The 26,206-nt window shown below is 44.3% G+C and overlaps 1 protein-coding gene across 4 annotated transcripts in view; it reads right to left on the reverse strand.

The window, feature by feature from the left end:
• The window catches only part of TMEM143 (transmembrane protein 143), a 151,663-nt gene that overhangs the window by 15,240 nt on the left and 110,217 nt on the right, over nt 1–26,206 (reverse strand). For all 4 annotated transcript variants that reach the window (XM_056544614.1, XM_056544615.1, XM_056544613.1 and 1 more), the window contains one exon: nt 14,117–14,306. In XM_056544614.1, the coding sequence (XP_056400589.1) occupies nt 14,117–14,306 (190 nt within the window). The remainder of the gene's footprint in view (nt 1–14,116; nt 14,307–26,206) is intronic.

The raw sequence follows: 26,206 nt of genomic DNA on the forward strand, positions 1-26,206 counted from the left end.
GTTTCAATTCAAAAACGCTGCATAGGAGAAGCCTTCATTTAGGCCTGTCGGTGATAGACATTTAAGTCTATATATCCACTTAGCTTCTTCCCTTAAAAGCATTCTGTCTATGTTTCCCTTTCTCGGGCCTAATTTCAGGTTGCAAATGCCCCAGAACTTTAGGCCAAACAAATTATTACCATGCATAGCGTGCATGTGTCTTGAGATAGGTGCATCTTCTCCCGTCCTGATGTTGCTTAGATGTTGACTAATGAGTCTCCTAAACTCTTGCGTGGTTTTACCGACGTAGAGCTTCGGACATTCGCATTGGGCAGCATAGACTATGTTCCTTGTTTTGCAATTTACAACCTGTCGAATTTCATACACCCGTGCGTCTAATGGATTAGTAAATTTTTTTGTTTTGGGCAAGAACTTACAGAAACTGCAATTCCCACAGCCAAAAGACCCAATAACACTGCTGGTTAACCAGTTGGTAGGTCTATCCTCTTGTCTCAAGTGACTATTTACAAACATATCCCACAGATTGGGTCCTTGGTGGAATGTGACCTTGGGTTTTTTCCCAATTACCTCTTTCAGTTCAGGATCCCTATATAATAGGTGCCAATGACGATTTAGTATCGCCATTATTTTGTCGCTTTGGCCATCATATGTGCCTATGCAGCATATCGGCTGTCTCGCATCATCTGGTCGTGAGTCTCCCAATAAAGCAGATCTAGCACTACCTCTCGCACGATGGTAGGCCGTCTTTAGATGTCTTCTAGGGTAACCCCTTTGTCTGAATCTCCTAAATAACTCATTACACTCAGTTTGGAATGAAGTTTCCTCTGAGCAGTTCCTCCTGGCCCTTAAATACTGGCCAGTTGGAACGCTTTTCTTCAAGGATAAGGGGTGCCAGCTAGTCCAACGGAGTAATGAGTTAGAGGACGTAGGTTTTCTATATATCTTGGTTTGTATACAGTTGTTCTCATCAACAAATATGTTGAGGTCCAGGAAGTTAATTGATCGGCCGCCTATTTCATAGGTGAACATCATACCGATGTTATTATCATTCAGTGCCAAAATAAAATCCTTGAACAGTGCCCCATCACCATCCCACAAAATGAGGACATCATCAATGTAACATCCCCAAAATAAAATGTGCTCAGTGTATGTGCTCAAAGTGTCCCCAAAAACCATAGTGTCCTCCCACCACCCTAAGAATAGGTTTGCATAATTTGGTGCACATGACGCCCCCATTGCTGTACCTTGTGTTTGGTGATAAAATTTACCATTAAAGATAAAATAATTGTGTGTCAACACAAACTGAAGAAGTGAATAAACAAATTCATTGTGCTCCAAAAAAATACGTGCTCCTTGTGCTCAAAAAGTGTTTGACCGTTTGCATGCCTAGCTCGTGGCGAATATTGCTATATAAGCTTTCTACGTCAATGCTGGCTAAAATCATAGAGTCTGTGACAGTGATATCATGAATCTTGGTGAGGGTGTCTTTAGTGTCTCGTAAATGTGAAGGTAGTATGGATCTGCCCATTGAAGCTATCCTGGACAGGGGGGTTTTATTTGGACTAAGGGTATAATTCCTTTACCAGATCTCCCCCCTGGTAAAGTGAGTGGCATTTCAAAATTGACTACATGCATATATTTAGAGATTTGTGTCTTCTCTGAGCGCTGTTTTTTTCTGTCCCCTCTTCTTGCTCTATTTCTCACGGACCCTTTTCTACATGGATCCGGAATGCTGAGTGCTCTCCTTCAATTGGATACACGAGAAACACATGAAGTTTTGTCTACTGTATTATACGTTGGTTCTGGCTCTCAGGTGTCTTGTGGGAACTCATCCATTCTGGGTGTAGTTCACCGCATACACCGGGTGAGTTCACTTTATTCTCTCAGGTGATTGGTGTTGGATTTGAGTGCTATTGGGATTTTTTCTGATATATATATATATTTTATCCTCTTTATAGGATAAATGACCTATTGGTTAGTATAAGGTCCAGTAGTGCCTCCCCCCCACCCTCTTGTTGGAACCTGCAATAGTTGGGAAAGGTAATTAACCATAATTTTTTCCAAAAACCTGTTTCCCTTACTGGACCTACAGGTTTCAGCTTCCCAGTCTATATTAGGGTAGTTAAAGTCCCACCCTTCTTTGCTGCCCCATCTATTTGTCTTAATAGTAGGTTTAATGTGTGGAGACATATTTGCAGAGACATATATACATTTAGAGACATATAGACACAGACACATATAGGGAAATATATATACAGTCATGGCCGTAAATGTTGGCTCCCCTGAAATTTTTCTAGAAAATGAAGTATTTCTTCACAGAAAAGGATTGCAGGAACACATGTTTTGCTATACACATGTTTATTCCCTTTGTGTGTATTGGAACTAAACCAAAAAAAGGGAGGAAAAAAAGCAAATTGGACATAATGTCACACCAAACTCCAAAAATGGTCTGGACAAAATTATTGGCACCCTTTCAAAATTGTGGAAAAATAAGATTGTTTCAAGCATGTGATGCTCCTTTGAATTCACCTGGGGCAAGTAACAGGTGTAGGCAATATAAAAATCACACCTGAAAGCAGATAAAAAGGAGAGAGGTTCACTTAGTCTTTTCATTGTGTGTCTGTGTGTGCCACACTAAGCATGAACAACAGAAAGAGGAGAAGAGAACTGTCTGAGTACTTGAGAACCAAAATTTTGGAAAAATATCAATAATCTCAAGGTTGCAAGTCCATCTCCAGAGATCTAGATATGCCTTTGTCCACAGTGCACAACATTATCATGAAGTTTGCAACCCATGGCACTGTAGCTAATCTCTCTGGGCGTGGACGGAAGAGAAAAATTGATAAAAGGTGTCAACGCAGGATAGTCAGGATGGTGGATAAGCAGCCCCAAACAAGTTCCAAAGATATTCTAACTGTCCTGCAGGCTCAGGGAGCATCAGTGTCAGCGCGAACTATCCATCGTCATTTAAATGAAATTAAATGCTATGGCAGGAGACCCAGGAGAACCCCACTGCTGACACAGAGACATAAAAAAGCAAGACTACATTTTGCCAAAATGAACTTGAGTAAGCCAAAATCCTTGTGGGAAAACGTCTTGTGGACAGATGAGACCAAGATAGAGCTTTTTGGTAAAGCACATCATTCTACTGGTTACCAAAAACAGAATGAGGCCTACAAAGAAAAGAACACAGTACCTACAGTGAAATATGGTGGAGGTTCAATGATGTTTTGGAGTTGTTTTGCTGCCTCTGGCACTGGGTGCCTTGAATGTGTGCAAGGCATCATGGAATCTGAGGATTACCAACGGATTTTGGGTCACACTGTACAGCCCAGTGTCAGAAAGCTGGGTTTGTGTCCGAGATCTTGGGTCTTCCAGCAGGACAATGACCCCAAACATACGTCAAAAAGCACCCAGGAATGGATGGTAACAAAGCGCTGGAGAGTTCTGAAGTGGCCAGCAATGAGTCCAGATCTAAATCCCATTGAACACCTGTGGAGAGATCTTACAATTGCTGTTGGAAAAAGGCACCCTTCCAATAAGAGAGACCTGGAGCAGTTTTCAAAGGAAGAGTGGTCCAACATTCCGGCTGAGAGGTGTAAGAAGCTTATTGATGGTTAAAGGAAGCGACTGATTTCAGTTATTTTTCCAAAGGGTGTGCAACCAAATATTAAGTTAAGGGTGCCAATAATTTTGTCCAGCCCCTTTTTAGAGTTTGGTGTGACATTATGTCCAATTTTTTTTTTTTTTTCTTCCTTCCTTTTTTGGTTTAGTTACAATATTCACAAAGGGAATAAGCATGTGTATAGCAAAATACGTGTTACTGCAACCCTTTTCTGTTAGAAATACTTCATTTTCTTGAAAAATGTCAGGGGTGCCAACATTTACGGCCATGACTGTACATGTAGACACATAAATACTAAAGTAGAGAATCCAGCTCACCTTCCCAGCATGTATCCACATTCTGGCTCCGATGTCCAATCAATAAGTGGGAGAAAGAAGATGATCCACCACTTGAAGAATAGCAGCTTTATTGTAAATCCTCAAGATAGAAACATACAATCACTTCAACTCGTCATATGCATCTTGACACATTTCGAGTGCTTGTGCTCGAAACGCATGAAGCTGGACATGACGAGTTGAAGTGATTGTATGTTTTTTATCCTGAGTATTTACAATAAAGCTGCTATTCTTCAAGTGCTGGACCATCTTCTTTCTTCTACTTAGTGACATATATACACAGACACAGGCACTGATATACATGCAGAGACATTTATACAGATACGTAGGCACACATATACCCACTTAAGGACTCAGGGCAAACCAGTACGCCCCCATTCCCTTAAAGGGGTACTCCGGTGCTTACACATCTTATCCCCTATCCAAAGGATAGGGGATAAGATGCCTGATTGCTGGAGTCCCGCCACTGGGGACACCCGTGATCATGCACGTGGCACCCCGTTTGTAATTAGTTCCTGGAGCGTGTTCGCTCCGGTCTGATTACGCTCGACGGCAGGGCCGGCGTCGTGTGACGTCACACCTCTGCCGCCGTGTGCAATCACGCTCCGCCCCTCAACGCTAGCCTACGGGAGGGGGCATGATAGCTATCACGCCCCCTCCCATAGGCTTGCATTGAGGGGCAGAGCGTGACAACACACGGGGGCGGAGGCGTGACGTCACATGCCGCCGGCCCTGCGGTCGACTATAATCAGACCCGGAGCGAACGCGCTCCGGGGACTGATTACAAACGGGGTGCCGCGTGCATGATCACGGGCGTCCCCAGCAGCGGGACTCCCGCGATCAGGCAGTCCCTGCCGCTCGCCGGATGGGGACCAGAACGTGATGCCTGCTGAGATCGTTTAGCAGGCATCCCGGCATATTGCCAAGGGGGGTCCTGAGAAAACCCACGATCACACATATCGGAGATCGACGGTCATTTCAGACCGGCGCTCTGCGGCGATTCCGTTCTCCGCCACTCTCCTGGTGGGGATCAGAGCCGGATGCCTACTGAAATCATTCAGCAGGCATTCCGGCACAGTGTGAAGGGGGATCCTGAGGACTCCCCATATCGGTGATCGCCACAGATCGGGTGACCCGGATAAGGATGATGATCGGTGGTGTAATATACACCACCAATCATCATCCGTACTGTACTGGGCGAGTGGCAGTGTTGCCTCCCTCCAGTACAGCTGTGATTGGGCGGCCGTAGTGACCGCACCAATCACGGCATTATGGAAAAGGGGGAAGTGGGTGAAGGAGCATGTTGCTCCATTCTGTCCACCATACTTTGGTGATCTGGTGAGCAGGATGGAGCCCCGTGCTGCCATGTTCCCCCCTCAGAAGAAAAAAAAAGTGCTTTTCAGCACTATTTCAGTGCCATCCGACACTGTTAGCAATTAGGTACAGCTTTAACTTATGCAGGGAGATAATTTGTTATTTTTTTTTTGCTAAAAGTGTGGCCGGACCCTCTTAGCTATAAAAGAGCGGTCCGCCACCGTTAGCTAAAGCCCATCTGCCGCTGATCAGTCCTGTAGTAGTGATCAGAGTCTTTTTTTTTTGTGGTGAAGGTGCTTTTTCAGGGATTAAAGAGTCTTTTTTTTATTTTTCTGCACCTATAGGCGGTCCATGCCACCAATGGCAGGCCTGTGCTGTGTGATTTTTCACTGATCAGCGTTTTTTTGGGGGGGTTCAGGCGGGTGCTTTTTTGGGGGGTTTTAATCTTTTTATTTTATTTTTTGGGCATTTTGTGTGGGGGTCTGTGTAACGTGCCACCAGCCACTGTTCTGGGCTGAGTGGCCAGACCCCCTACTGACTTCTGCGCTCCCTGACGCCACCAAGCACTAATCAGTGTGCAAACCACTGAAACGTGTCCATGTTGCTGTGTATCACTGGCTAGGTGGTGTGCTGTGAATGCTATCCATGCGGGATATTTTATGCTGCTGAACAACAAATAAATCGATGTTTTATTGGAATTGCTGGATCGACTTTCCTCTTTCTTTACACTAGGAAGTCTCATACCACACCACACACACACCAATAAAGTCCTCCCCCCCCCCCCCCCCACATATATACACTTCACCCCTCATTAGAGTAGGGAAAGTGCCCACAGGGCATTTTCAGCGGAGGAGGCATATGCCATACTTGCCTCCGACACTGAAAGCACCACAGAGGACGAGGAAGACCCCACCTTCCTTATTTCCTTGTCCTCCTCATCATCTTCTGATGATGAGCCACAAAGGCGGAGGAGTCGCTGCCATGCAAGGCCGCAAACCTCCTCTGCTCCTGACCCTGTGCCCCATGCTAGTATGAGTCCCCCTGGCGTTCATACTAGTCAAGCCCACCAGCCAAGTTTACTGGTGCCTGGTACCGGCAAACTTGTCTGCACTCAGCCAGCGGACCATGAGCCCGTAATTCCTGAGTTTGTTGGCGACTCAGGAATCAAGATTGACATCGTCGGGTTCACTGTAATGGAGTATTTCAGTTATTTTTTCAGTGACTACTTTGTCAATCTGATGGTTGACCAGACGTACCTGTACGTTGCTGTAAACCCGGGCTAATGTTTAGCTAGACCCAATGGATGGTACACTGTCAATGCAACCAAAATAAGGACCTTTTGGGGCTTTGTGCTGCATATGGGTTTAGTTAAAAAAAAAAAAAAACCTGTGTCAGGCAGTACTGGGAGCGGGACGTCCTCTACCAGACCCCGCTCTACAGTATGGCCATGACACGTCCCCGGTTCGAGGCCATTCAGAAATGTTTGCATTATGCTGATAATGCAGCATTTTGGGAGGTCTATATCCCTGGGCAGGAGGTCGCTATTGATGAGTCTCTCATCAGCTTTAAGGTAGGACTCAGCTTCCGGCAATACATCCCAACCAAGCGAGCGCATTTTGGCTTTATGATGTATAAACTTCGCAAGAGTACCTCAGGGTACACTTGCAAGTTTATGGTGTATGAGGGACGAGATTCCCGTATTGAACCCCCAGAATGTCCCCCCACTCTGGGTGTTAGCGAGAAAATCATTTGGGGCCTTTTGCATCCAATGCTGCATAAAGGCTACCCCCTTTACGTGGATAACTTTTACAGTAGTACCCATCTCTTCACATCCCTTGCCGCCAGATCCACGGTCGCTTGTGGGACAGTCTGGAAGAATCAAAGAGGCCTTCCGCCCCATCTTCTACATATTCCTATCCCCCGGGGTGAGTCCCGTGCCTTTTCCCATGAAAACCTGTTGCTGGCCAGTATAAGGACGAGGGATGTCCTTATGCTGTCCACAATTCATGGGAACGGCAGCACCCCTGTCCCCTGTGCGAGGAACGGTGGGACCGCTCCTTAAGCCCGATTGTATTCTGGACTACGATCGGTATATGGGGGGAGTTGATCTCTCTGATCAAGTCCTCAAGCCATATGATGCCATGCGTAAAACATGGACATGGTACAAAAAAGTTACGGTCTACATGGTACAGGTTGCACTTTTGCACTGTCCCAGTACGCTGGCCACACAGGAACATTCCTGGAGCTCCAAGAGGAAGCTCTAAAGGCCCTCATCTTTGGTGACCGCCATAGGAGTTGGTGAGAGCACCTCTGGAACTTCAGTTCCCAAGATCGTCCCTGGCCAACACTTTCCAGGTGAGGTCCACCACACAAGAAAGAGGAGACGATCCCAGAAAAAAATGCAGAGTGGGGGGGTTTGCAGTGGGGGTTTGCAGTTACCTCAAATGCAGAGCGCTCTCTCCCCACCTGAGTGGGGTGTGTGTTTGAGGTAACAGGTTAGGGACGGCCACACACATCACATTCCCAGAATGATCATTAAGAGCATAGGGCTTGGGGCGGGCATAATGTTTACTTTCGGCTATACTCTGGGTCACCATTCTGGGAAAATAATTGGCATATCAGTATCGAAATTGCAATTTCATCCCCCCCCCCCCCCCTCCATAGTACACTTCATCCATTCCTGGAAAATATATTTAGGGAACACCCGTCTGTTCCAAATCTCCACTTCACGCCTATACACCTTCCCTAAGGGGTGTACTGTTTGTAATAGGCTCACACGTGGGTTTTCCTTTCTTGTATTTTCCTCTGAATGTATGTAACTGTGTAACTGTTAGGTCAATAAGAAACATTGGCCTCAAAATGCGAAGAGTTCTCGTTCATGAGATCGTTTGTATTTCCAGGCGACAATTCAGAGTCACGTTAGTTGTTCACATTATGATGAAGCAGAGCATAGGTTGAAAATTGCAATTTCAAAAAGCTACCCTTCATCCATTCCTGGAAAATACCTGTGCGTTCAAAATGTCCTCCTTAGCCGTATACCCATTCCTCAAGGGGGTACTTTCTGTAATGGTGTCACATGTGGGTGTTTCATTTTTGCATTTTCCTCTGAATGTATGTAACCGTCAGCTACTGATATGCCATAGGCCACAAATGCAAACAGAACTCTATGACTTCTGAGCCTTGTTGTGCGCCCACCCAGCAAGTTACCCCATATGTGGATGTATTTCCATAGTCAGGAGAAAAAACTCTCAAAATTTGTAACCAAATTTCTCCCATTAACCCTTGTGAAAATGTAAAAAAATTGGGTAACCCCAGCATTTTAGAGTAAAAAAAAATAAATCAAATTTTCAATTTACGGCCCACTGTTCCAAAAACCTGTGAGGTGTAAGGTACTCACTGTACCCCTTATTATCTTTCTTGAGGGGTGTAGTTTCAAAATTGTGGTCATGTCACGATTTCGGCAGGCAGGAGGTGGATCCTCTGTGCCAGAGAGGGATTTGGCGTGGACCGTGTCGGTGGACCGGTTCTAAGTTGCTACTGGTTTTCACCAGAGCCCGCCGCAAAGCGGGATGGTCTTGCAGCGGCGGTAGCAACCAGGTCGTATTCACCGGCAACGGCTCAACCTCTCTGACTGCTGAGATAGGCATGGTACAAGGGATAAGGCAAGAGCAAGGTCGGACGTAGCAGAAGGTCAGGGCAGGCAGCAAGGATCGTAGTCAGGGGCAACGGCAGGAGGTCTGGAACACAGGCTAGGAACACACAAGGGAACGCTTTCACTGGCACAATGGCAACAAGATCCGGCGAGGGAGTGCAGGGGAAGTGAGGTATAAGTAGGGAGTGCACAGGTGGAAGCTAATCAAGGTGATTGGGCCAGGCACCATCATTGGTGCACTGGCCCTTTAAATTGCAGAGACCGCGGCTGCGCGCAGCGGCGGCGCCCTATAAGGAAAGCGGGGCCACGCGCACAGGGACACCACAGACGGGGAACGGGTCAGGTACGGGGACCGAGATTGCGCATCGCGAGCGGGCGCGTCCCGCATCGCGAATCGCAACCCGGCTGGGAGCAATATCGCAGCGCACCCGGTCAGCAGGTCTGACCGGAGCGCTGCGAATTAAAGAACGCTGCGAGCGCTTCGGGGAGGAGCAGGGGACCCGGATGCGCTCGGCGTAACAGTACCCCCCCCCCCTTGGGTCTCCCCCTCTTCTTGGAGCCTGAGAACCTGAGGATAAGACTTTTGTCCAGGATGTTGTCCTCAGGTTCCCAAGATCTCTCCTCTGAGCACTTAACTACAAAGGGTCCAAGATAACGTGGTCCCAGATTAAAACTGGGGACACGGAAGCGGATATACTTGGTGGAGAGCCACACAAAAACAGGAGGAGTTCTTCTTTTTTCTTCGGCAAGCTTCTTCACCCGGGATGAGGCTAGTATGAGGGATTTTAGAGTCTTTTTCCAGACGGTGGCGAAGCCCCGGGAAACCTCATCAACAGCGGGCACACAAGAAGGCGTGGGAGTGGGGAGGGAGGGAAGAGGGTCAAGCTTGGCACGGGGCAGAGTGTTAACAGGACGGGGGCTGTGAGGATGAGACACAGCATAGTCCAGATAGGCCTTGGGGAGACCAGGTAAAGGGGGAGACACAGAGGTTTGACTGACGGGACTGGGAGCAGACGTGAGGCATTTTCTGTGGCAAGAAGCACCCCAGCTCTTGATCTCCCCGTTGGTCCAGACAAGGGTAGAGGAGTGGCGTTGGAGCCATGGCAGACCGAGGAGGACTTCAGAAGAGCATTTGGGCAAAACAAAAAGTTCAATTTTTTCGAGATGCAGTTCCATGCTCAAGAGCAGGGGTTCTGTGCGGTAACGCACAGTGCAGTATAGAAGTAAATCTTCTTTCTTTCTGCGACGAGTCCTCTCTTCAGGGGTCAGGCGAGACCGATCCACTTGCATAGCCTCCCCGGCGGGAGGCACAGGGCTGGATTGCAAAGGATACTGTGAGAGAGGTGCTCCGAGCGGTGTGGCACATGGCAGGGCCTTCCCAGGCAGGAGACCACAGCAGAGTCTAGAGTCCCCATCAAATTTGTCCGGCAGGGACAAGCAGGGGTTAGGAGCGGCCGGTCGCTGCGGAGGAGTTGCAGGAGCCGGCGGAGGAGATGGTTGTTGCTGTTGCAGCTGCTGTGTCTGTGACTGAAGTTGCTGTATCTGCGGCAGCAGCTGCTATATCTGTGACTGAAGTTGCTGTGTCACGGTGGTCAAGTATGCCAGCTGGTGATTTCGTTGGGTGATCATTAGGGATTGCTGGGCAATCACCGTGGAAATGTCGGCAAGACTTGACAGCGGCACCTCAGCGGAATCCATGGCCGGATCTACTGTCACGATTCGGCAGGCAGGAGGTGGATCCTCTGTGCCAGAGAGGGATTGGCGTGGACCGTGTCGGTGGACCGGTTCTAAGTTGCTACTGGTTTTCACCAGAGCCCGCCGCAAAGCGGGATGGTCTTGCAGCGGCGGTAGCAACCAGGTCGTATCCACCGGCAACGGCTCAACCTCTCTGACTGCTGAGATAGGCATGGTACAAGGGATAAGGCAAGAGCAAGGTCGGACGTAGCAGAAGGTCAGGGCAGGCAGCAAGGATCGTAGTCAGGGGCAACGGCAGGAGGTCTGGAACACAGGCTAGGAACACACAAGGGAACGCTTTCACTGGCACAATGGCAACAAGATCCGGCGAGGGAGTGCAGGGGAAGTGAGGTATAAGTAGGGAGTGCACAGGTGGAAACTAATCAAGGTGATTGGGCCAGGCACCATCATTGGTGCACTGGCCCTTTAAATTGCAGAGACCCGGCGCGCGCGCGCCCTAAGGAGCGGGGCCACGCGCACAGGGACAACACAGACGGGGAACGGGTCAGGTACGGGGACCGAGATGCGCATCGCGAGCGGGCGCGTCCCGCATCGCGAATCGCATCCCGGCTGGGAGCAATATCGCAGCGCACCCGGTCAGCAGGTCTGACCGGAGCGCTGCGAATTAAAGAACGCTGCGAGCGCTTCGGGGAGGAGCGGGGACCCGGAGCGCTCGGCGTAACAGGTCACTTGCCAGGGTTTTTTTTTTTTTTTTTAATAGATTTTATGTCAGCACCACTTTAGGCCTCAAATCTCATCGGTGTTGTCTCACTCCTAAGCCCTGTTTTGCAGCTGCCTTATATGGGGTATTTCCTTATTCTGGAGAAATTGGGCTACAAATTTTGTGGAGATTTTTTTCTCTTACTACTTGTGAAACTAAAAAAAATTGGGTTAATACCAGCAATTCAGTGTTAAAAATCAATTCTTTCACTTTTATGACCCACTGTTTAAAAAAAATGTGAGGTATAAGTACTCACTATAACCCTTGTTACATTCCTTGAAGGGAGTAGTTTCTAAAATGGTGTCACATGTGTGGGGTTACTGCTGTTCTTGCACAATGGGGGTTTGTAAACGCACATTGCCCCCGACTTCAATTCCAACAAACTTTTCACTCTCTCTTTTCAGTCACTCTTTTCTTTCTCAGGCGAAATTGCACTACAAACTTTGGGGGCCTTTTGCCCTATTACCCCATGTGAAAATGAAACATTTGGGGTACCACTATCAATAAAGTGCGAAAAATAAAAATTTTCACTTTTACGGCCCGCTGTTCAAAAAACCTGTGTAAGTGTAAGTACTCACTGTAACCCTTGTTACGTTCCTGGAGGGGTGTAGTTCCCTAAATGGTGTCACATGTGGGGGGTTTCTGCTGTTCTGGCTCCATGGAAGGTTTGTAAATGCACATGGCCCTGACTTAAATTCCACTCCCTCCAAAAGTTCAATGGTGCTCCTTCTGTCCTGAGACCTGTAGTGCGCCAGCAGAGCACTTAAAGGGTAACTCTCATTAAAATGTACTTTTGCTATTGCGCTCCTTATGGTAAATAAAACATATTTCTAATATACTTTGTTTAAAAAAAAAAATGAAGTTTTCTGTTTTATTTGTGCTTAAAAAAGCTCAAGAGCACACTTTCCCCCATCTTAAACACAGACTTAGGACCGAGGTCCAAACACAGAAAGTGCAGCCTGGAGTGCTGAGGGGGGGGGGGGGGGTCCAGCCTCATCCAATTATAGCTCCTCTTACACTTAACTGCTATATGCTGTTGGTTGGACGCCCCCCCCCCCCACCCTCAGCACTCCAGGCTGCACTTCCTGTGTTTGGGCTTCGGTCCTAAGTCTGTGTATAAGATGGAGGGAAATGTGCTCTCCAGGGAAGTAAGACAAACCTGATTTACACAATGATAAATTTGTTTTAATGAGAGTGCCCAATTAATGTCCACATATGGGGTGTTTTGGGAGAAATATGGCTTCAAATTTTGGGGTCCATTTTCTCCTATTACATCATGTGAAAATGAAAAATTTGGAGTCACATCTTCATTTTAGTGTTAAAAATCTAATTTTCAATTTTCCCATCCAACTTCAAGGCAAAGTCGTCAAACACCTGTGAGGTGTTTAGGCTCTCTATACACCTTGTTATGTTCCTTGAGGGGTTTCGAAAATAGTATGCCGTGGGGGGGGGGGTGCTGTTCTGACACCATGGGGGCTTCGTAAATGCAACATGGCCCCCAAAAACCATGAAAGCAAAATTCGTTTTTCAAAAATCCCACAGTTGTTCTTTCCCTCTTGAGCCATGTTGTGAGCCCGCAGAGCACTGTATGTCAACATCTGAGGTATTTCCATACTCAAGAAAAATTGGGCTACAAATTTTGGGGGGCTTTTTCTCCTTTTGCCACTTTTAAAAATGAAAAAAAAAATGAGGCTACAAGAACATGTTAGTGTAAAAATGCAGATTTAGATTTTTCTCCTCCACTTTTCTGCTATTCTTGTGAAACACCTAAACGGCTAACAAACTTTCTGAATTTCATTTTGAATACTTTGAGGGCTAGTTTCTATAATGGGGTAATTTCTCAACGAAAGGCCCCTCAAATCCACTTCAAACTTAACTGGTCCCTGAAAAATTCCGATTTTGAGAATTTTGCGAAAATTCTGAAAATTGCTGCTATACTTTGAAGCCCTCTAATGTCTTCGAAAAGTAAAAATGTCAACTTTCTGATGCCAATATAAAGTAGACATATTGTATTTGTGAATAAATATATAATGTATTTGGAATATCCATTTTCCTTACCAGCAGAGAGTTTCAAAGTTAGAAAAATGCTAAATTTTCAACATTTTCACCAAGAAAGGATGCAAGTAACAACAAAAATGTATCACTATGTTAAAGTAGAATATGTCACGAAAAAAACTCTCTCAGAATCAGAATAAAAGGTAAAAGCATCCCAGAGTTATTAATGCATAAAGTGACAGCGGTCAGAATTGCAAAAAAGGGCAGAGTCCTTAAGGTGAAAAAGGCACATAAGAACCAATTGGCCCATCTAGTCTGCCCAATAATCTGAATCCTATCAATAGTCCCTGGCCCTATCTTATATGAAGGATAGCCTAATGCTTATCCCATGCATGTTTAAACTCCTTCACTGTATTTGCAGCGACCACTTCTGCAGGAAGGCTATTCCATGCATCCACTACTCTCTCAGTAAAGTAATACTTCCTGATATTAGTTTTAAATTAGAGATTAGAGGGACAAAGGTTTAAAAGTATGTCCTCTTGTGGTAGTTTTTCTTCTTTTAAATATGCTCTATGTAGAGACATTTATACAGACACAAATCAAATTTATACAGACATCAATTAAAAAAAAATAGTTTTACAAAGCTGGACCCTGTTGATGGGAGCTGTGCTATTCCTACTTCAGGAATATGAACCAAAATGTACAGTAAAGTTCTGTGTTACATTACAGGAAGCACCTACCTGTCTTATCTCCATCACATTGTAGGTTAAACTGTTTTAGAAAGCTGTGCGCCAAGATGACTTCTTTTGCATGTTCTTCTTGAGCTCTTAGAATGAGGGCACCAAGAAGCTCAGAGTTGTTGGATGTGCTTCTGTAATACAGCATGTGGGCCAGTTCTAGTGAATGCACCTTCCTTCTCTGAGAAAATGTCTGTGAATGACAGACAAAAAAATAACTACAGTACAACTCTTAGACTAGAAGTCAAATTGTTACTGAGGATGTGTAATTACATTAACCCCTTAAGGACTCAGGTTTTTTTTGTTTATGCACTTTCGTTTTTTCCTCATTACATTTTAAAAATCATAACCCTTTAAATTTTCCACCTAAAAATCCATATTATGGCTTATTTTTTGCGTCACCAATTCTACTTTGCAGTGACAGTCATTTTACCCAAAAATTCACGACGAAACGGAAAAAAAAAATCATTGTGCGACAAAATCGAAGAAAAAACGCCATTTTGTAACTTTTTGGGGCTTCCGCTTCTACGCAGTGCATATTTCGGTACAAATGACACCTTATTATTCTGTAGGTCCATACGGTTAAAATGATACCCTACTTATATAGGTTTGATTTTGTCCTACTTCTGGAAAAAATCATAACTACATGAAGAAAAATGTATACGTTTAAAAATTTTATCTTCTGACCCCTATAACTTTTTTATTTTTCCCATGTACTGGGCGGTATGAGGGCTAATTTTTTGCGCCGTGATCTGAAGTTTTTATCGGTATGATTTTTGTTTTGATCTGACTTTTTGATCATTTTTTATTCATTTTTTAATGGTATAAAAAGTGACCAAAAATACATTTTTTGGACTTTTGAATTTTTTTGCGCGTACGCCATTGACCGTGCGGTTTAATTAAGGATATATTTTTATAGTTCGGACATTTACGCACGCGGCGATACCGCATATGTTTATTTTTTTTTTAATTTACACGGTTATTTTTTTATGGGAAAAGGTGGGTGATTCAAACTTTTATTAGGGAAGGGGTTAAATGACCTTTACTAACATTTTTTTTTTTTACTTTTTTTTTTGTAACTTTTTTTTTGCAGTGTTATAGGTCCCATAGCGACCTATAACACTGCACACTCTGATCTCTCACGCTGATCACTGGCGTGTATTAACACGCCTGTGATCAGTGTTATCGGCGCTTGACTTCTCCTGCCTGGATCTCAGGCACGGAGCAGTCATTCGTCGATCGGACACCGAGGAGGCAGGTAAGGGCCCTCCCGGTGTCCTGTAAGCTGTTCGGGACTCCGCTATTTCAACGCAGCGGTCCCGAACAGCTTTGACCGCCGCATCTAAAGGGTTAATACCGCACATTGGCGCGATCAGTGATGTGTGGAATTAGCCGCGGGTCCCGGCCGTTGATGAGCGCTGGGACTGACGCGATGTAATGCGGGGTCGCAGCGCAACTCCGCTTCATATTGCGGGAGCCGGCGCAGGACGTAAATATACGTCCTGTGTCGTTAAGGGGTTAAAGTGTGTTTTACTTATATCAAAGTAAGCATTATGACCGATACAGACAATATTTCAATAAAAAATTCTGTACTCTATTTCCTTTTGAAAAAACAAAACGGTAGTGCATACATTTAACACAAAATGATACAAAAAATCTGTGATAAGTGAATAATTACACCAACTGAGAGCTATAAAGTTATTATTTCTTTCACGTTAGGCGTAACAGCCAGTTACCTAACATAGCAATGGTATGGATCACACAGTGGTCCGTTTTTGCAAATATAAAGATATGAAATATATTGTAAATTAGATCCAGATTTTGAACCTTTTTATTTTTTGATTGTAAATTTTTGATTAAAGGAGTACTCCGGGATATAAAAACTTTTCCCCTTTCCTAAGGATAGGGGTTAAGTGTTAGATGTCAAGGGACCCCCACAATCTCCCATACAACGCCCTGGCACTCCTAAATGGAACATATCGACCACCGCATGAAGCTACGGCCATCATGCCTTTTCTATGCAGCTCTATGGGAGAGCCAGAGATTCCAGAGTGCAGCACTCCAGCTCTCCCACAGAGCTGCACTGAGGGGGCATATTGGCCACCGCTTCGTGTGTTGGTCGACACGTCCCATTTAGGAGGAAAGCTGGGGCACCAAGCGGGACTCCTCACGATATGACACTTATCCCCTATGTTTAGGATAGAGGATAAGTTTTTACACCCCGGTGTACTCCTGGAAATTTTTCTATGTTTTACAACAAGCCCCATGGACATAGGCAACAATAGCCAACGAACATGGAAAAAAAAAAAAAACACCACCAAAGAATATGAACCCCTTGCTGCAAATGGACGTGAATGTACATCCATTGTGGGCTCCTGAGGTATGACGCGCGCTCAGCAGACGCCGATCGGGTTGATGTCCGGCATTAACCCTTTAGATGCCGCAATCAAAGTTGATCGCAGCGTCTAAAAGCGGTTAATTCCCTGTTGGTTAGTTCCGTGGGGTGATCGGGAATGCCGCGGCGAATCCGCGGCATCCCGATGAGCTAAGAGTACGGGGGGAAGGTCTCTTACCTTCTTGCTTGCCGTCCGATCGTATATTGCCCCATGATCAATATTTCCCCATGCCTGAGATCCAACAAGGAGCAGTGGAACAACGATAACACTGATCAATGCTATGCTATGGCATAGAATTGATCAGTGTCTGCAATCAAGTTATTGCATGTTATAGTTCCCTATGGGGGTTATAACATAGCAAAAAAAAAAAAAAAAAAAAGTGTAAAAAAAAAAAAGAGTTAATGTGATTTAACCCCTTCCCTAATAAAAGTTTTCCCATTTAAAAAAAAAAAATGTAAACAAAAATAAACATATGTGGTTTCGCCGTGTGCGTAAATGTCTGAACTATAAAAATATGTTAATTAAAACTGCACGGTCAATGGCGTATATGTAAAAAAATTCCAAAGTCCAAAATTGCATATTTTGGGTAATTTTATATACAGATCACGGCACAAAAAATGAGCACTTAAACCACCCTATATGCAGAAAAGTAAAAAAGTTATAGGGGTCAGAAGATGACAATTTTGAACATACTAAGTTTGGTGTATGTAGTTATAATTTTTTTTTAGTAGTAAAATAAAATCAAACCTATATAAATTGGGTATCCTTGCGACCATATGGACCTACAGAATAAATATAAGGTGTCAATTTTACCAAAAACTGCACTGCATAGAAACGGAAGCCATTAAAAATTACAAAGTTGTTTTTTTTTTTTTCAATCTTGCCCCACAAATAATTTTTTTCTGGTTTTGCTGTAGATTTTGTGGTGAAATTATTAATGGCATTACAAAGTAAAATTATTGGCGCAAATAACAAGCCCTTATATGGGTCTGTAGGTGGAACATTTTAAGTGTTATGATTTTTAGAAAGTGAGGAGGAAAAAACAAAAGCGCAAAAATAAAAAAAAAAGAGGAAAGGGGTTAAAAAATGTGTAACCTAAAAACTTAATTAACCCCTTAAGGACTCAGGGTTTTTCCATTTTTGCTATTTCATTTTTTCCTCCTCACCTTTTGAAAATCATAACCCTCTAAACTTTGCATCTACAAACCCATATGATGGCTTTTTTTTTTTTGCGCCACCAATTCTACTTTGCAATGACATCAGTCATTTTACCCAAAAATCTATGGCGAAGTAAAATAAATAAAAATAAATAAATAAATCATTGTGCGAAAATATAAAAACATTTTGTAAATTTTGGGGGCTTCCGTTTCCAAGCAGTGCATTTTCCGGTAATAATGACACCTTATCTTTATTCTGTATGTCACTACGATTAAAATTATATTCTACTTATATTGGGTTGATTTTGTCGTACTTCTGGAAAAAATCATAACTACATGCACGAAAATTAATATGTTTAAAAATGTCCTCTTCTGGCCTTTATAACTTTATTTTTCTGCATACAGGGATGTATGAGGCTCATCTTTTTTCCGCCGTGATCTGAAGTTTTTATCGGTACCATTTTTGCTTTGATCGGACTTTCTGATCGCTTTTTATTAATTTTTTATGGTGTAAAAAGTGACCAAAAATAAGCTATTTTGGACTTTGGAATGTGTAAGCCATTGCCTGTGCGGTTTAATTAACAACATATTTTCTTAGTTTAGACATTTACACACGCGGTGATACCACATATGTTTACAATAATTTTTATTTACATAGATTTTTTTTTAAATGGGAAAAGGGGGGGTGATTCAAACTTTTATTAGGGAAGGGGATAAATCATCTTTATTAACAATTTTTTTTACACCTCCTTGGGACCCTCCTTGTGACCGTACAGCTGATTGGGATGCGGTTTTACTTTCACTCTAGATGCGTTGATTAACTTTGATCGCTGCATCTGAAGGGTAAATACCGGGCATCACCGCAATCGGTGATGTCCGGTATTAGCCACGGGTCCCGGCCGTTATTAGCTGCCGGGACCGACCGGATATGATGCCTTATATCGCGGGAGCGTCGTTAAGGAGTTAAACTATAGAGAATTTATTTTACATTTTTATGACACAATCCCTTTAACCCCTTAAGGACATAGCCCGATCCGATCATCCAGCATGGTGGCCGGAGGTCCCCTCACCTGGCTCCGGCCGTCTCCCGGGGTCTTCTGCTCTGGTCTGAGATCGAGCAGACCACAGCAGAAGATCACCGATAATACTGAGCAATGCTGTGTCCTATACATAGCACTGAACAGTATTAGCAATCAACTGATTGCTATGAATAATCCCCTATGGGGACATAAAAAGCGTAAAAAAATAAATAAAAATGTAAAATAAAAAAGTAAAAAAATTTGAAAAATCCCCTCCCCCATTAAAAATAGTAAAACGTCAATTTTTCCCATTTTACCCCCCAAAAAGCGTAAAAAAAATAATTAATACACATATTTGGTATCGCCGCGTGCGTAAAAGTCTGAACTATTAAAATATATTGTTAATTATCCCGTACGGTGAACGGCGTAAACGTAAAAATTTTTTAAAAAAAGTCCAAAATTGCTGCTTTTTTGTCACATTTTATTCCAAAAAGAATTTTATAAAAAAAATAATAAAAAGTAAAAGTGTTACTGATAAAAACTATAGATCATGGTGCAAAAAATGAGCCCTCATATCGCCCCATGTATGGAAAAATGAGAAAGTTATAGGTGGTCAAAATAGGGCAATTTCAAACATACTAATTTTGTTAAAATGGTTTGAGATTTTTTTTTTAAGCGGTACAATTATATAAAAGCATATAATGATGGGTATCAGTTTAATTGGATTGACCCACAGAATAAATAAAACATGTAATTTTTACCGGAAAGTGTACATCGTGAAAACAAAACCTTGCAAAATTTGCTAAATTGCAGTTTTCTTTTCAATTTTCCAACATAAATAATATTTGGTTGCGCCTTACATTTTATGGTAAAATAAGTGATGTAATTACAAAGTACAATTGGTGACGCAAAAAACAAGCCCTCATATGGGTCTGGGGATGGAAATATAAGAGAGTTATGATTTTTAGAAGGTGAGGAGGAAAAAACGAAAATGCAAAAATAAAATTGGTCTGGTCCTTAAGGCCAAAATGGGCTTGGTTTCTTAAGGGGTTAAGGACTAGGGGTCGACCGATTATCGGTTTGGCCGATATTATCAGCCGATAATCACGATTTTGGGCATTATCGATAATTACCTTGCCGATATGCCGATAATGCCCCGCCCCGCCCCCACCGTGACTGCCCCTCCCCCACGACCCGCCGCACCGCGTCGCACCCCCCACCGCACCGCCCCGGCCCCATTGCCTCCCCCATCCCCGGTTTTATAATTACCTGTTCCCGGGGCCCAGGGTCAACGCTACTTCTGGCTCCTGCTGCGTCCTGCGTTACGCTGTGCGCAATGACGAGTGACGTGACACGACGTCACAGTCAGTGTGCACAGTGACAGCTCAGGAGGACGCCAACGGAGCCAGATGTAGAGTGGATCCCGGGCCCCGGTAATTATAAAACCGGGGATGGGGCGGTGCGGTGTGGCGGTATGGCGCGGAGCGGTGCGGCGGGTGGTCGCGGTGATAGGACTCAGGACTCCCGGACAGGCAGGGGGAGAGAAGCGGGTGGCGGCGGTGGCGGTCTATGGCATTGTTTCCCTACCAGGGTGCCTCCAGCTGTTGCAAAAATACAACTCCCAGCATGCCCGGACAGCAAACGGCTGTCCGGGCATGCTGGGAGTTATAGTTTTGCAACAGCTGGAGGCACCCTGGTTGGGAAACACTGGTCTATAGCACTGCAAAAGCCGCTGCAGTTCATTGATTTAAAGCACCCACTTTAAATCAATGATCTGCAGTGGTGGGGGGGAGGGTAAATAGCCGATAACTTATATCGGAATATCGGTATAAATTATCAGCTATTGGCCCTAACCTCCACAGATTATTGGTATCGGCCTTAAAAAAAACGATATCGGGCCAGGGGTTTTTCCGTATTTGCACTTTCATTTTTCCCTCCTTACCTTTAAAAAATCATAACTCTTTCAATTTTGCACCTAAAAATCCATATGAAGGCTTATTTTTTGTATCACCAATTCTAATCCAAAAATCTACGACAAAACGAAAAAAAAAATCATTGTGCGACAAAATTGAAGGAAAAACACCATTTTGTAATATTGGGGGCTTCTGTTTCTAAGCAGTAAATTTTTCGGTAAAAATGACACCTTATCTTTATTCTATAGGTCCTTAAGAATAAAATGATTCTTATATAAGTTTGATTCTGTCGCACTTCTGGAAAAAATCATAACTACATGCAGGAAAATTTGTACGTTTAAAATTGTCATTTCTGACCCCTATAACTTTTTTATTTTTCCGCGTATGGGGCGGTATGAGGGATCATTTTGCTCTGTGATCTGAAGTTTTTAGCGGTACCATTTTTGTATTGATTGGACTTTTCAATTGCTTTTTATTCATTTTTTCATGATATAAAAAGTGACCAAAAATACACTATTTTGGACTTTGGAATTTTTTTGCACGTACGCCATTGACCATGCTGTTTAATTAACGGTACACTTTTATAATTCGGACATTTCCGCACGCGGCGATACCACATATGTTTAATTATATTTTTTTATGGGAAAAGGGGGGTGATTCAAACTTTTATTAGAGAAAGGGTTAAATGATCTTTATTAACTTTTATTTTTTTTTTTTGCAGTGTTATAGCTCCCATAGGGGGCTATAACACTGCACACACTGATCTTTTACATTGATCAATGGTTTTTCATAGGTAAAAGGAGAGGACTCAGGACGTACCGGTACGTCCTTGGTCCTTAAGGGGTTAAAGGAGTACTGAAGTGGAAAATAAATTATCCCCTATCCTATCCTAGGGGAGAAGTTATAGATTGCGGGGGGTCCGACCTCTGGGACCCCTGCAATCTCCTGTACGGGGACCCGGCAGTTCCGTCCCTGCATGAAGCAGCGGCTGACACGCCCTCTCCATGTATCTCTATGGGGTACATGGGGGAGGGGGAGTGTTTGCTGCCACATCATGTTGGGGATGGACACGCCCCCTTCCTGCGGACTTTCGGGTCCCCTACAGGAGATCGCGGGGCTTTCCCCCCCACCTTTTTTAAAATCCATAACATTTGTTTTTTTTTTACTTACAGACCCATTTGAGGGCTCATTTTTTGCGCGACCCATTGTACTTTGTAATGACATCTTTCATTTTACCATAAAATGTACCGCAAAACCAAAACATTTTTATTTTGTGCGCAGAAATTTATAAGAAAACTGCAATTTTGCAACTTTTTGTTTTTCTTTACGCAGTGCACCTTATGGTAAAAATGATACATTATCTTTATTCTGTAGGTTAATACATCCCATGGATTAGGTGACCACAGTTCTCTTTTGTTTTAATATGGAGAGACAGCTCCATACTCATGATAATAGCGACAGATACAATACTAGTCAAAAGTCTGGACACATGTTCATTCCATGTTTGTTTACTACATTGACACGAAAACCTTTGATGAAACACATATCAAATTAAGTAGTAAACAAAAAATTTGTTAAACAAAACAGAACCTTTTTAAACCCTTTTAACTTTGATGACAACTATACACTCTTAGTATTCTCTCAATCAGCCTTAAGAGGTAGTTACCTGGAATGGTTTTAACTTAACAGGTAAGTGCCTTGTCAAGAGTTAATGTGTGGAATTTCTACGTAATGGGGACAGTTGTCAAAACCAGTGTAGAGGAAAAGTTGACCAGTTGCCCATAGCAACCAATCAGATCGCTCCTTTTATTTTTTAAAAGCCCTCTTTGAAGGTATCCTCAAGCACAGAGATGAAAACCATCACATGCTAATATAAAACTGTCCCAGGAAAAGAATACCTAAGACCTCTGCTCCAGAAAAGAATGAGGTGGCTCAGTACAGGAGTTCACTCCTGTACCCTTTCTGTCCTGCGTGGCAGATTCCATGTCCGTGTCCCCTGAATCCACCCATATTGTATAGATCTCAAATGGTTAATAAGTGCCTTATGTTATGTATGAGAATGTCTTTATAATGTTCATATAGCTTTAAATGTTGTTACCAAGTCATGTAACCAGGGAAGGTGTCAGTGACCAGGCGACTTGTGTGGTGACCTATAGGACCCAGGGCTAGAGTCCTGCAGGAACGCACAGGAACGGCGTTCCTTTGTTTTTTTCAGAGGAGGAACGCTGTCCCTGTTACATTAGTCCTGCAGGACCGACCTCTGTTCTTACCCTCCCTCCGTCTCCTCCCCCGGACCGGACTGTGTCACCCCAGTAGTATGGAGATTACATGAGGAGGTTTGTTACAGTGTGTCACCCCAGTAGTAAGGAGATTACATGAAGAGGAAGTCTGTTACAGTGTGTCACCCCAGTAGTAGGGGGATTACATGAGGAGGAGGTTTGTTAAAGTTAAAGATCGACCGATTATCGGAATGGCCGATATTATCGGCCGATAATCACGATTTTGGGCATTATCGGTATCGGCAATTACCTTGCCGATAAGCCGATAATGCCCCGCCCCCCCCGACCCGCCGCACCGCGACCGCACCCCCCACCGTAGTGCTGGGCGGTACATCGGTATGGATTTTTGCCCATACCGCTATACCGGTCGGGCCCCTCCCCCACCCTCCGAGTCAATAAAAAAAGTTAAACTTACCCGTAATAGGGGTGGTCCGGTCCATCCATCGTTCCTGTAGTGTCCGGGGGCGTTCCGGGTGAACCGGTCCGGACTGTCCTTCTCCGGCGGTCATCTTCTATACTCCGGGAAGGCTCCGGCCTAGTAGCTGCATAGACGCCGCTACGCCGTGACGTCAGGTGCGTCGCTGCGCACGGGCGTCACTGCGCAGCTGCGTCTATGCAGCGTACTAGGCCGGAGCCTGCCTGGAGTGGAGAAGATGACCGCCGGAGAAGAAGGACAGCCCGGACCGGTTCACCCTTCTTCCGGAACGCCCCCGGACACAACAGGAAGGATGGATGGCCCGGACCACCCTGACAGGTAGGGGGAGAGAAGCGGGTGGTGGCGGCGGCGGCGGCACCGCACAAGCCACTGCAGTGCATTGATTTAAAGTGCCCGCTTTAAATCAATGATCTGCAGCGGTGTCGCGGGGGGATAAATAGCCGATAATTTATACAGGAATATCGGTATAAGTTATCGGCCCTAACCTCCACCGATTATCGGTATCGGCCCTAAAAAAAACGATATCGGACGATCCCTAGTTACAATTGTGTCACCCCAGTAGTAAGGAGATTACATGAGGAGGAGGTTTGTTACAGTGTGTCACCACTATATTAAGAATATTACATGAAGAGGAGGTCTGTTACAGTGTGTCACCCCAGTAGTAAGGAGATTACATGAGGAGGTTTGTTACAGTGTGTCACCCCCGTAGTAAGGTGATTACATGAGGAAGAAGTTTGTTACAATGTGTCACCCCAATAGTAAGGAGATTACATGAGGAGCAGGTTTGTTACAGTGTGTCACCCCAGTAGTAAGGAGATTACAGTGTGTTATCATGTTAGGGACATAAGGAGGTTTTTGTTACAGTGTATTATCAGAATGATAACCCCTTAATAACATTGGGGGAGATATATAAAGACCTGTGCAGAGGAAAAGTGGAACAGTTGCCCATAGCAACCAATCAGATCGCTTCTTTCATTTTTTAGAGGCCTTTTTAAAAAATTAAAGAAACAATCTGATCGGTTGCTATGGGCAACTGGTCAACTTATCCCCTGCACAGGTTTTAATAAATCTCCCCCATTGGAGGTAAATATACGTCTTGGTGCCCAGGTACTTAATGCACCAGGAAGTACATTTATATCCTGAGCAGCAGACCGACTATGGAGCAAGTGCAGGAGCTGTCAGCAGACGTGCACTTAAAGTCAATGACTGTGTTCTTGCTGTTCTCCTTCATTAACCCCTTAAGTGCCTCAATCACTGTCCCCCTAAACCAATTGGCTATGCCGCAACATGTATGCGGGGGTCCAATCATTTTGTTCCTCTGTTGGAGGTCCTCTCACCTGCTCCGTGTGGGTCCCAGCTCCAATCTTCTGATAGAGCCTGCTGAGCCAGGCTCTACTAGCAGATCACCAATAACACTGAGTAATGCTATGTAACAGCAAAGTATTACTCAGTGTAAGCAATCTGAAGATTACATGTAAAAGTTCCCTATGGGGGACCTAAAAAAGTGAAAGTAAGCTAATAAAAAATGTTAGTTTTTTTGAAAAACACACATAAGCCCCTCCCCTAATAAGAATTTAAATCATTCCCTTTTTCTATTTTTTTAATAAAAAGAAATAAAAAACCTTGCATATTTGGTATTACTGCATGTGAAAATATCCAAACTATTAAAATATAATGTTTATGATCCCCTACAGGAACAGCGTAAATGTAAAATAATGCCACTGTCCACATCATCTGGACAGGTTTTGATAAATCTCCCCCAATGTGTGTGTGTGTGTGTGTATGTTCCAGCATCAAGTCCAAATGTCTAAAGATATTAACATGAAACTTGGTCACATGTTACTTATATGTCAACAAAAATAGAATAGGTAATTTAACCCTTACTCACCCCCAGTTGCCAGGGTCAGGGTTTTTGTTTAACCCCTTAAGGACTCAGCCCATTTGGGCCTTAAGGACTCAGACAATTTTATTTTTACTTTTTCGTTTTTTTCCTCCTCACCTTCAAAAAATCATAACTCTTTTATATTTTCATCCACAGACTAGTATGAGGGCTTCTTTTTGTGTGACCAGTTGTCCGTTGTAATGCCATCACTCACTTTACCATAAAATGTATGGCGCAACCCAAAAAATACTATTTGTGTGGGGAAATGAAAAAGAAAAACGCAATTTTGCAAATTTTGGAAGGCTTCGTTTTCATGCCGTACAATTTACGGTAAAAATTAAGTGTTCTTTATTCTTTTGGGGCAATACGATTAAAATGATACCCATGATAACATACTTTTCTATTAATGTTGCGCTAAAAAAAAAAAAAAAACGCAAACTGTTTAACCAAATTAGTACTTTTAAAATCCCCCTATTTTGAAGACCTACAGTACAGACTAGGGATCGACCGATTATCAGTATGGCCGATATTATCGGCCGATAATCACGATTTTGGGCATTATCGGTATCGGCAATTACCTTGCCGATAAGCCGATAATGCCCCGCCCCCCGCACCGCCCCCCCCCGACCCACAGCACCGCATCGCACCCCCTACCGTAGTGCTGGGCGGTATACCGGTATGGATTTTTGCCCATACCGCTATACCGGTCGGGCCCCTCCCCCACCCTCCGAGTCAATAAAAAAAATTAAACTTACCCGTAATGGGGGTGGTCCGGGCCATCCATCGTTCCTGTAGTGTCCGGGGGCATTCCGGGTGAAGAGTGCACCGGTCCGGGCTGTCCTTCTCCCACGGTCATCTTCTCCACTCCTTGCAGGCTCCGGCCTAGTACGCTGCATAGACGCCGTGACGTCAGGTGCGTCGCTGCGCACGGGCGTCACTGCGCAGCGGCGTCTATGCAGCGTACTAGGCCGGAGCCCGCCCGGAGTGGAGAAGATGACCGTCGGAGAAGAA

Source organism: Hyla sarda, chromosome 10 (genome assembly GCF_029499605.1).
Source record: "Hyla sarda isolate aHylSar1 chromosome 10, aHylSar1.hap1, whole genome shotgun sequence".
Taxonomy (NCBI): domain Eukaryota; kingdom Metazoa; phylum Chordata; class Amphibia; order Anura; family Hylidae; genus Hyla; species Hyla sarda.